We start from the raw sequence: 12,385 nt of genomic DNA, 5'->3' as shown, positions 1-12,385 counted from the left end.
AGAATAAATTTAAATAAAAGCATTAAAAAGACAAAACAACGCTAATTTTATACAAAATCTGTACAAAATAAAAATCATTTATATTTTAATCCTTTTATCTTTTTTCCATATTCAACAAAAAATTGAAAATTCCATTAAATTGATTACCTCTTCAAAAAAGCTGTTATCGGATCTTAGATGGCAATATTATCACCGTTGAACACGTAGTGGTACAAGTGTCTGTCAATATGGGTCGCTGGTGGTCGCCCAAGTTGCAGGTTACAGGATATGTTTCGCTAATGTGTGTTTATAATTGTGTTTAAAACATTCTTTGGGAAAATGACGGCGATATTGAGAAACTGTTGGAGACTATCGCGAAATTTGCCAATTACTACGCCGAAATGTAATATAACATCAATCGTAAGAGTGATGTTTCTATCGAATTATGTAATAACATACGCACTTGTTTGACAGGTTATGCTTCTCCGTCATCGGTAAGATGTAACAGCACGACTTCCAGCGAGAATCCTGAGAAAACCGAGAAAGCGGAGACTCGTCGTACGTACATTTTGTTTATTTGTAACTTAACAATGTCCACAAAAAAAAGTTGTATAATCTACCTAGCTATTATATTATTATCCATCTAAACTTTGCAGGTTTATTATTATAATAATATTATTGCTATTATATTTATATTTATTATTATATATATATATATATATATATTGATTGTCACTTCAATTTCCATCAGCGAAAGAAATAAATCTGAAATATCCAGTGTATGCGAAGTATTTAACAAAATCATATTGACTTATTCAAATATTCTTTCAGCTACGGTACGGAAACCCAGTCATGTCGACGTTGACCGTCTGACACACTTTGGCCGTTATATTAACGACTGTCTACCCAAATACATACAACAAGTACAGCTGACCGCTGGCGACGAGCTGGAATTGTTAATCGCCCCTGATGGCATTATTCCTACGTGTACCTTTTTAAAAGATCATCATAACACACAGTTTGTTAGTCTGGCAGATATTACCGCTGTAGACGTGCCCAGTAGACAGTACAGATTTGAGGTAAATTTGCTTATATGTAAAGGAACACGAATATTTTATATTAGTATAAATATGTACGGTTGCATAAAATAGGCAATGAGATTGTACATATAAACAAAGTAGTATAAGTACTATAATTTTACATATAAACAAAGTAGTCTGAAGTTGTGCTGTATTTATCATTACAGCTTGTCTACAATCTACTATCGTTGCGATATAATTCACGTATCAGAGTTAAAACTTACACCGACGAGTTGACGCCGGTTGACTCCATCAACAGCATATTCAAAGCTGCTGATTGGTATGAGCGAGAGATATGGGATATGTTTGGTGTATTCTTCTCGAATCATCCTGATCTTCGTAGGATTCTTACAGATTATGGCTTTGAAGGGCATCCACTAAGGAAAGATTTTCCACTCAGTGGATATGTTGAGGTATTTTATTTAATACAAATTTTTATATGATTGATTTTCATGCAGCATTAAATTGTTTGCACTTTTTAAAGAATCTACTTGCAATCATTTTTGTCTTGCCAAAATTACAGTTATTAAAATCTTATTAAAAGAACAATTTAAGTATCTAAGAATGAAGTTAGAAATATTAAATTTTATGTTCTCATGTTGATTGTCCTAATAATCAATGATTTATGTTTATTTCAGGTTCGTTATGACGACGAACACAAAAGAATAGTGATTGAACCATTAGAATTGACTCAGGAGTTTCGTAAATTTGAACTAGCCGCGCCGTGGGAACAGTTTCCTAACTTCCGGGACGCTCCCTCAACTGCTGAACCTATCTCAAAGGAAAAATAATTGCTCTCACTTAGATCATAGTCGTTGTCCAAGCAAGTATAAATATTTCGATAAAGTGTAATATACATTAACAAGTATTCTTTTCTCTTGTGAACCATTTCTGAGTGCCCAATTGATTTGGGCATTTATTTGGGAAATATAGAGAAAAATGTTACAGCTGTATTTATTTCAAAACATAATCCAGATTAAAAAATTTAAGTTTTGATTGCTATGCTTCTATCATTCGTTATTAATGTCACTTTCGTAAAATTTTTACTCTTGTGGTATTTCATATTAATTTCGACTTTATTCAATTTCTTTTATTAATAATATAAACAAAATTATAATTTGTAATTTAATTATAAGAATATAACAAATATACAGAAATTAATACGCGTGAATGAAAGAAAATAATTTAAATAATTTTAAATATATGACGAGTCGGTAGGAAAAACACCAATGAACTATTCCGAAATATTTTTTTTTTAATTCTGTGTATTTGTATAGAGTTATATAAACATAATATATTTTTTTATATGTTACACACTTACGAACTACTTACGATCTACTCATAAGGCATTATTTCCGGCGGATTTTGAAAGAGCCTGGAACACAAGAGTCGATCCGAATCTCTTTCGTGCGCCGAAAGACGGTAATAACGCTAGAAAGGCGTAGAACCTACACTTCACCTCGACATGACCTGCTTATACGGCCATAAGTATTGTACTTCTTGCGGAGCCTTTCGATTATCTTATTCTCAATTTAGAAAAAAAAAGGGCAGCCTCTATTCGAAAGTGATTCTCCTCCCCAGTGACTATGATGACGGCTCCTTATAAGTAGAACCCACTTTCGATCAATCTAGCATTAAAAGTAGCATTTACATACGGTCGAGTCTTTAGGAGACACTATATCTACAGTGCGTGACGGTTTACTTTATCATAGGCCTATCAGAGACGACATTGGTATACTCGCTAAATTACGCCGTTGCAACATTTTCGTTCCGATGCAACTAGCACCAGTCACGACCGCTGTTTCTCCCACTAAGTACTCGAATAAAACTAGATTATAGTCTTCGTGCCGGTGAAAAAAATTTTACTTTCAGAGAGAGAACAATTTTCTTTTTTTTTTTTCGGATGTAAGGCAAGAGATTTTCTTTTCGCTTTCGAGGAAGGACGCGTTTACGTGTTTCTCAAAAATTCTTATCTCGAAATATCTATCTAAATAATCTGTTTTATAAAGATGGACTACGACGCGTAAGATTGCATTGTGCGATATCTCATCGCCGTTATAATGGCGCATATTTGGCGGTAAATGTGAATTAAATTAGAACCTGTTACTGGCACAGAGTGAAGTCATTTTCGTTGGACGTAACTTTTTTTTGTATCTTAAAACATATTCAATCAATATTTGGTCTCTCATATGATTTTCAAAAATCAATAATATAACAGATATTTTTTATCACTATCCATTTTCAAATATTGCAAGAAAACTTTAAAATTATTTATAAAATGTATATTTTACATTTCTATTGTATTAAGTATTGCTCACTTTAAGTACTTTTTACACTTCACCATCATAAGTACTACTTTAAATGCATTTCGTTAATCTTTGTGCGCTATTCTCAATTTTTCGTTTTAAAATCGTATACAATGTTTATGGTATACAATGTTGGATATCACTTAATAAAATCGTCTTTACCTGCTTTGAAAAGATGAATGGATAAACTATTAAACAAGTTTACGCTGTGATTTTTTTTTTTTAGATTATGAAACTGCATTTTACATCATAAGAAAACAAATTCCAAATGATAGAATTACTTCACTCTGTATACACAATAATCAAAATTGCGAATGAATGTGACAGTAAATTTCATCGTTCAATGTGTTAATGAAAAATGTAATGACAATATAGACGTTTTTCGTTTCCGAGATGTTTTACAGAAATTAATCAATAGAAGCATCGGGAATTCAAGACAATAAACAAAAAAGTGATTAATATATAACAAGATTTCCCCACATTTACCGCATTTTGATCAGTTATGGTTATTACAGTCAATAATTATTCGGCAATTAATCATCATAGATACACGGTCCGTGTGTAAAGTCGCCGGACTAAGCGAAAACTTCGATGTTTCCTTTCGCTGTTACTCGCTCGGCCGGAAAACTTCGTCAATGTAACTTCGATACACGACACTCGTGCTAACATCACAGTTTAATATTATATAATTATATTATATAATTGTAATATACAGCCACATGCACGCACACATACACACATACACTTAAATATACGCTGTTTAGCACGGCTACTTTTAAATAACCGCACAAATTAAGCTCGTGCGTGCCCTCGCAAATGTCGAGTCACATTCGACGATTTATTTATTTTTTTTTATATTTTTTAATATTCTTCATAATCTTATATATTTTGAAATTCGAAAACTCTCTTGGGATGGTTTTCTAGCCTGCGTGTATATGCATACGATACACGATTATCCTAAAAAAATCATTTTCGAAAATAATAAAATAAAAGAACTACGATTTCCAAATAACTAACGACGAAGACAGACGTCTTTATACTTTACTTATTGTTAGTTTATTTGGTCTATTATACTTTGTCTATACTGGCGGGCTTTCCAACGCTGCCTGCCTCTTTCGGATGAACGGCACTATGATCCAGAGAGACGCGCCGAACACCAGAATGATGCCAAGTATACTGAAGATTGGCCCGTAGCTGCCGATCTGCTCGTACACTATGCCGCAAATCGGCGGACCCACCAACTGGATGACACCGTTGACGAACAACGAGATGCCGTAGGACGAGGTGAGCTTCTCCGTGCCCAGCATATCGGCCATAATGACGGCGGTGATGCCGACGTAGATGCCGGACGCGAGGCCGAAGAAGGCGCAGTAAACGGACAGTATGACGTACGTGTCGGAGGTGGGCAGGATGGCCAGAGAGATGCCGGAGGCGAGCAGACCGCCGATGAAGTACCAATGCTTGGGCATGATCCTGATGTCCGAGAGAGCGGAGCCGCCGATACGGCCTACCAGATCGAGCATGGAGACGATCGACAGCAACAGCGACGAGTCCCAATTGTTGAAACCCAGCGAAATGGCGTAGGCCGGCAGGAGGATGACGAAATTGGTGTAGCTGATGGCGTTCGTGGAGTTGGAGATGAGGATGACGAGGTAGATGGGATCCTTGAGCAAGCTGAAATCGAAGAATTTGTTCTGCTGATCCTTCTCGTCGTGCACGCGCTGCTTCTTCTTCTCCCTCGTCGTCGACTTTCTCGTGAACGTGCTGGAGATGGCGTTCAGCGTCAACGTGGACGCGCGTTCCGCGTGCAGAACCGACAGCGTGCTGCCGTGGTACGGCGTGCTGACGTAGTTGAAAGACGACGTGCTGGGCGAGTGCAGCGGTGACCTCGCCGCTCTCGGATACTTGCCGGACTCGACCATGGCACCGCCGCGCTCCGGCACGGCGTGCAACGTCGGCGTGCTGTGCATCTGACCGCTGATCTCACGTCCCGTGGGCATGCTGATCTTTCGCGTGCGACCCTGCACCGGCGTGTTCTTGTAATATTCCAAGGCGACGCTCGACGCGCTCTTCGGCACGATCGGCGCGGCCTTTTCGTTCGTCGAATTACTCAGTGACGCCAGCTGGCTGTTGCCCTTGTTGTCCGTCGCTTGCTCAGGGGTGCTGGTGACAGTCACCGACATGGTCTCCCCATTATCGTGCGCGTCGCTATCGTCCGGAGGCCGAGCCGGCACCAGGTGCCATTCTACCGGGTGGTACAGGAGCGCGCTCGCCCAGACGTTTAGCGTGACAGCACCCATTACCAACACTGCGCCTCTGTGAACGGATACACAGACATTGCCAATCAATTTTACGAATTGTTATTATTGCTGAAAAGATTGACGATCAATGATATAATGACGATTACTATATATTGCGTGCGTAGTGATATAGTAACCGATTAAAAAATTATAAATAAGGTCTTATAAGTGGACAGTATCTCACAGTAATTTTATTTGTTACATATAGCGTTTATCAGTTTTCAATAAGTGTGAGATTAGCTATATTTATCCTCTTTACTCGCTCTTGTTATTCTTTATTTTACATAAGAAACCATATATTATTACACTTTAACATCCAGTTAAATTTGTTAAATTAAATGTGCTAAATTTATAAACTTAAGACAAAAGATAAATTATATTATAGATTATAGAGTATAAAACAAATCAATTTTAAAATTAAATAATATAGTTTATCTACTATAATGTCTTAAATATGTCTGAGAGTTGCTGTTTTTTAATCTATAAATTTTTTTCAAAATTTTAACGTGATACTCAATTTAAAATTACAGATTCGTTTTTTTACAAAATAAAAACTATTTAGAAAATATTAATTTTACTCAGATCGTAGAAACTTTCTAATTTTTTTGAAGAGTGCAATCGCAAACTTACCTGTAACCATACTCTCGTAGAAGAAAGCCCAGAACAGGCGGAAGAAATATTGAACCTAGCGCACTGCCGGATATGCAGAGCCCGTTGGCGAGTCCTCGTAGCCGTACAAAATAAGATGTCACGATATATACAGTCGGAGGAAATGCTAATCCAGCACCCGTACCTACGAGTACACCATAACTGGAAACAGAGAGAATTACATAAGAAAAAAAAATATGTGCGCGTATTCTTTACATTAATTTCTTTATAATAATAATGATAATAATATGTTACGCAACGTATATTCCGAATATATTCGGGAGAATATATAAAGCTGCCAATATGTTGAACTTTGCACTTTTTTTTTTATTTTCTTCCATACATTTAAATATTTTTTTAAGTCAAAAGGTAAAACTTATTGAATATTTTTATTTTTTTTTCATATCGTCGCTCATGTTTATTAATGCCGAATAGATTCCGAACATTTGCATTTTGCCTTCGTAATTCTGCAAATTTTCTTGTAATTTCTTTGGAAAAACTTTTGCAGTTAATTTTACTTTATTACTTAATTACTATAAAACTATAGATACAACGAGGAAATAGTTTGCTTTAACAAATATTGTTTTTACTAAAATCTAGAAGAATTTCTATATTTTTTTGAGCCAGAATGCGATATCGATTGTTTTTATGAAGATTCGTTGCGCAAGTTAATAACCAGTATTGACCTCTGTTTTGTGTTAAAAGTAAAAATACATTACCTAACGCATAGAAAGGCCACAGAGCTCGCGAAATAACTCAGCATCATCCCGGCCGCGGCGAATGTTCCCCCTATTAAAGTTACCGTGCGATAGGAATACTTGACCGAAAGTACACTAGAAAGTGGGCCTGAAACAATAAGATATCATTGAAAATGCAAAAATACAACGGCTTTGCTTAGAGAATAACATTATTTAAACAAAAAAAAAACAAATAAATTAAAAATATGTAACGTTATTTACACAGATGTATCCTTCATTCCTCGAATTTTGATGGAATCTTATCGCGATTATCGGTTTCGCTTCTTACGAGAAGACATTGTGCAGTCGGTGTGATCCAGATTCTCGTCAAACACAATACATAATATCGCGTAAAGATAAAACAAATTAATTCCTAACGATGTTTACTCGAATTCATCAATGACGCGGTTTATAATCTATCCGAGGGAAAGCAGCGTAAACATCGCGCAGACAATACGCAATCAAGTACGCAAATATTTCCCGGAATCTACTATCTGTCGGCGAATTCACCTTCTTCCTTTTTCCTTTTACAAGAATGTAATATATATACTGCCCCGCGGCGTGGCATCATGACGTAATGTGAAAGTTAATGTTTGCCAATAACTCTGGAGTTCCTTTCATAAAAGTATCATGAAACTGTAATCGAACTGATGTAAACACGGCGTTTTCGCGTTTTCAATAAGACGCGGCAAACAGAATTGAGACACGCCTAAATATTTAATCGCGAATTACGTAAGCGCGAAACTGGGACAAGTCGCGGAAAAACGGAACCCTTGACGGGATCCGATCTGAGAAAGAAAGAGAGAGAGAGGGAGAGAGATATCTAAAAAAAACTTCGTGGAGACCCGCGACCTCGAAATACTCGACTCGGGCGCGCGACCCGTTTTCTTACCCAGCGAACTGTACAGGAAGTAACAAAGCGACGGTATCCATGCAGCTGCGGCCGGTGACGCGTCAAATACATCGAGGAATTCGACGAACAATACCCCGAAGGACTTGATGGTGCCGGGGATGAGAAGGTTGACCATGACGGCGGCCAGGAGTACCAGCCATCCCCAGCCACCGTCCGGTGGGACTAATTCCTCTTCCGTCTTCTCGTTTTTCTCTGCAATAAAGATAGAGATTCCTTAGAAGCGCTTAATCGATTCTTCCCTTATTTTTACTTAATCTTCACTTATAATAATACAAAGCATCGTTATCCTCCACGATACTTTTTCTCCGAATTAAATTTAGATTTAAAATTCATTTTCCTCTGTTTTCTTTTTCTCAAGAAGTTGAGAATCAAGAAATCGAGAAAAATTTTTTCCTGTTGAAGTCCGAGTTCCAAAGTTCATTCGGTAGTTAATAGTCTACAATTTCTGGACTTTGTAGTTTCTCGGCATTATATCGAATCAAGTAATATAAAAAACAGGAATGGATGATCTTTCTTTGGAAATACTTCAATCGGCTTCATGAAACATGTTTATTGAAATGCCACACTCCATTTGAGAAGCAATAAATAAAGTGAGATCGCGTTATTTCTATATGGCTCTTTAAAAAATAATCGATGGACGAGCGGGAATTCCTTCTACTTCCGACAGTCTGTCACGCGGAGAAAATTGCTCGGTGTGCGCGCGGCTCGGTAAACAAAACACCAGAAAGAAGTCAGCGCGGTTTGTACATTGTTAATCTCGTGTAATCGGTTCGCGGGAAGACTGAGCAAACGGCGGCAATTAGACCGTCAAACAATAAGTAGATAATGACAGATGTTCTGCCGGCGCGCGCTCCGCGGGTGGGACGCGTCCCCGGGGACGATAACGAGATGGAAATTGGTATGCTAATAAAACGGTATGTATTAACTTCCTCATATTTTGGTTTCGCGAGTGAAACCGGCTGAAACAGTCGTTCGACACACAGCGCTGACATAAGGGAGAGGCTTACTTGTGTATGTTGATGACACACGGATGAGGCACGAGCGTCAACATCGGGTAATCGTAAACACGCTTGAATACGACAGAAATCATCGTGCGATTTATTCCAGGAACGAAGGGAGGTAAGCGTGTGTGTGTGTACGTATAACATGCGCGTAAACAATGGAAAGTTGTAATTTCTCCCATCGCCGACAAAGAGCCAAACATTCATCGGTATGCAACATTGTAATACCCGCAGCCACCTCACACGCGGAAGTCATTTTTCCGTTGCGGTATGCAATCTCATTCGCTTTTTATTACGCGGACAATAGATGGAATTAAAAACGACCGCGCGACAGAGGAATTCAATTAGCGGAATTCAATTAAACGAGTTTCCTTTAAATACAATATAGAATCTTCCTATTTGTAACATTTTTCCTTTTCTTTTTCGTAAAAAAATAATTTCTCTTGATTCTTTTATTGAGATTGAAAAGGGAGGTTTCATTATTCGCGACCGAAGAAAACGCCGATATAAATTATTTGCTTTATTTAACATCGACATATAATTACATGTCAGTACACGAAAATAAAAATATCCCAAACAGCACACTTTTCCGAGAGACATCCTGGCAACGTTCTTATTTATAGGACATCTCGAGGATGTGCGATGTAGGGATTGGATAATTCCTTAAAAAATATTTTCTTTTTTATTATCTATCAGATAATTGAAATGTATATATTAGAGTATATTGGGTGAATAGAGCGAAACAAAAGGAAAAATTTTTAAACTTTTAGAATTAATTTAGCATTGTGGGGCAAATTGCTCTTGCACGAATTTTCTCTGACATAAGTAAATTTATTTACATGTTTGAATACCTGAGGAAATTATTACGGAAGGAATTATAAACATGTAAGTCTTAAGGGTAAGCTTTAACCGTGTAAGTCTTGAGTGTTACATTACAAATAAACGCACGCGTGCGGTGCGAACGAATTGTGATTAAATTACATACAGCTAAAAGATTTTACAATACCAACGTTGGCAAGTGTTTTCATTACATCAGTTTTATATATTCACTCATTTTGCCTCTTGGCTCTTAGGCCAATTTTTTTATCCGACCCTTCTATTTATAAAAGTTCTATCTATAACAGTATAGATCCCAAACGTTATATGATCCCAAAGATGGAATAGCGCGGAAATGGAAAAAGGAAAATGAACGAGTAGAAACTATTTCTGTTAGCGAAAAAAGTTATAGATGTAGACGCGACAAGAAATTAAGAGATAATGATAGTAGCGGCGAGATAATTCGGTGATACGGTCGTATCGTGATAAGAGAGGAAACAGAAAAGTGTTAAGCTACACCATTCTGTGTCATTTCTAGTACGTATTTCAGTTTTAAGTATTTTTTGCTTATAAGTTTTGTTTTCTGATTAAAACAAAAATTATCGATTAGTTTTTAATGTATAAATTAATAATAAATTACTCGCGAATTATCAAAGGTTTATTTTATTAAATAATTAAGTTGCGTTATAATTTAGTTATAATAAATATAATTTAATTAAAATTTTTTTTAAATTAATGACATACACATTTAATATATAAAATAATGCATAATACACTTCATATAAAATAATACAATATACGTAAAAAATAAAAAGTTGTCCAAACATGTGAATAAATGTCATGTGATATTTAATCGAATATAAAAAAATGTAACCTTTAATCAGAAAAATTACAAAAACGCGTAAATGTCCAAGCGGAACGACAACATGCCTCTGAACTGCGTTGAGGTTATCAATAACACCAGTTGGCGTTAGAAAAAATCGTTATAACGTATCCAAAAGATAAAAGGGGATAAGAATCGTTCTCGGAATGAAGAGTAACAAGCGTCCCTGACGCGTCGCTGTCTCGTGATTCCGATAATTCATCCTGTATAATTATGACATCATTTGCAATAATATCAGCGACACGACAAATTTTCGCTTTCCGCGAGTTCTTAACGCGTATTACATATACATACATACATAAGTACAAATGTTGAATAAATCGCTTCGCGATCCCTAACTCACGTTTCAGCTCCGAAACAAAGATGGTTCGTGTAAAAAATATCGTGAGTGGCCGATGTCCGGGTGATTGGAAAATATATCCGGGAAATCCAGGGAAGCATTTTCCTGGATTTTCTGAATATTCCAAAAAAAAATTGATCGCGAGGCGAAACGAGCCGCTTCTCTACCGGGCGTGTTATAAATCAACAGCAGCGCTGGCTCACCTGGTATGTTGGTCCCATTGTGGCGGTCTTTGTTGTCGTCGGGGCTCTGCGACACCAGCCTGTAATCGCCCCTCCGGGCGGATTTTCCCGGGCCGAACTTGATGTTGATCCCATTGTCTTGATCTTGAACCCGTTGCATCGTCATCGACCTTTAATCGCGGGTTCTCTCGCGCGCGCGCACGTATAATCATGCACACTAAAGTGACACAACACGCGGCCGTCTACTGCACATACGGTCGGGCTCGGAGAGATAAAAACGCGGGGGTCCGATCGCCGCCACGGGGAAATAAATATTATAATATTGTGTGCGTGCGTGTATAACGTGCGCGTGTGTACGTACGGAGAGACTAAACACCAGTGGCGCGAAGCGGCAACAGATAAATGCAAAACAGAGAGAGAGAGAGAGAGGAACACGCGGGGAGAGAAAATTAGAGATGACGAAACGAACAGAGAGAGAGAGAGAGAGAAGACAAGGGCAATAGCCGTCCCGCTTTCCTCCTTCCTTCCTTCCTTCCTGCTTCTATCCTTCGAATCTATCTATCTGCCCCTTCTCCGGGACGCCGCTTGTTATCATGCGCGCTCGCGCTCGATCGCGCGCGCGCGCGCGCGCGCGGTGTGTGTGCTCCTGATGAATATTCACGGCGGTAGGTAGGCAGGTAGATAGGTAGGCAGGTATTAAATACCGCGACGCGATGAGGAGACGGGCAGGCGCGCCGTCGATGCTCCGCGCGGAAACGTCACTGCGCGTCGCTCTGCTGCGAGTCCTCCTCGCGGCGGGGCCGTGTCATGAACCCGTGCGTGCCAACGGCGTCGTCGTCCGTCGTCCTCGTGCGCCGCCTCCGCCGCCTTCCTTCTTCTCCACGATCATCCGCCGCCACCGTTCCAGTCACAGACCCCGTCGATCGACCCGGCCGCTCTGTGCTTTCTCCCTCGCCAGGCAATCTCGCCGCCTCCGTTGATGCCTCCACCCGCGTCCGCCGACTATCTTCTCCTCGTCGTCGTCCTCGTCCTCGTCGTTGTCGTCGTCGTCGTTGTCTAGGCGCATAGAGAATGCGGAACGACACCAGTGCACGCACATGTACCTACTCGTCCGTTCGCCCTCAGACCGTCGCGATCATTTCTGTTATACTCGCGCGCGTGTGTTACGCGCGGCCCCAACCACGCACTCGCGACGACACGC

General features: G+C 39.0%; 2 protein-coding genes across 2 annotated transcripts; one reads left to right on the top strand and one right to left on the bottom strand.

The window, feature by feature from the left end:
- Nucleotides 1-208: 208 nt before the first annotated feature.
- LOC105458539 (NADH dehydrogenase [ubiquinone] iron-sulfur protein 3, mitochondrial) lies at nucleotides 209-2,003 on the top strand. Its single transcript, XM_011703932.1, has 5 exons — nucleotides 209-382; nucleotides 454-537; nucleotides 811-1,058; nucleotides 1,226-1,471; nucleotides 1,697-2,003. Exons 1-5 carry the CDS (start codon nucleotides 319-321, stop codon nucleotides 1,847-1,849), a joined length of 795 nt encoding a protein of 264 aa, XP_011702234.1. The 5' UTR covers nucleotides 209-318; the 3' UTR covers nucleotides 1,850-2,003.
- Nucleotides 2,004-2,305: 302 nt separating this feature from the next.
- LOC105458535 (monocarboxylate transporter 2) lies at nucleotides 2,306-12,385 on the bottom strand. Its single transcript, XM_011703920.1, has 5 exons — nucleotides 11,206-12,385; nucleotides 7,942-8,154; nucleotides 7,032-7,158; nucleotides 6,295-6,474; nucleotides 2,306-5,680 (listed from the first exon to the last, which is right to left on the bottom strand). The coding sequence occupies exons 1-5, from the start codon at nucleotides 11,348-11,350 to the stop codon at nucleotides 4,444-4,446; spliced, it is 1,902 nt and encodes a 633-aa protein (XP_011702222.1). The 5' UTR covers nucleotides 11,351-12,385; the 3' UTR covers nucleotides 2,306-4,443.

The sequence above is a fragment of the Wasmannia auropunctata genome, unplaced genomic scaffold (assembly GCF_000956235.1).
Source record: "Wasmannia auropunctata unplaced genomic scaffold, wasmannia.A_1.0 LD336101.1, whole genome shotgun sequence".
NCBI classification, from domain to species: Eukaryota; Metazoa; Arthropoda; class Insecta; order Hymenoptera; family Formicidae; genus Wasmannia; species Wasmannia auropunctata.
This window is presented reverse-complemented; position numbering and strand designations above follow the sequence as displayed.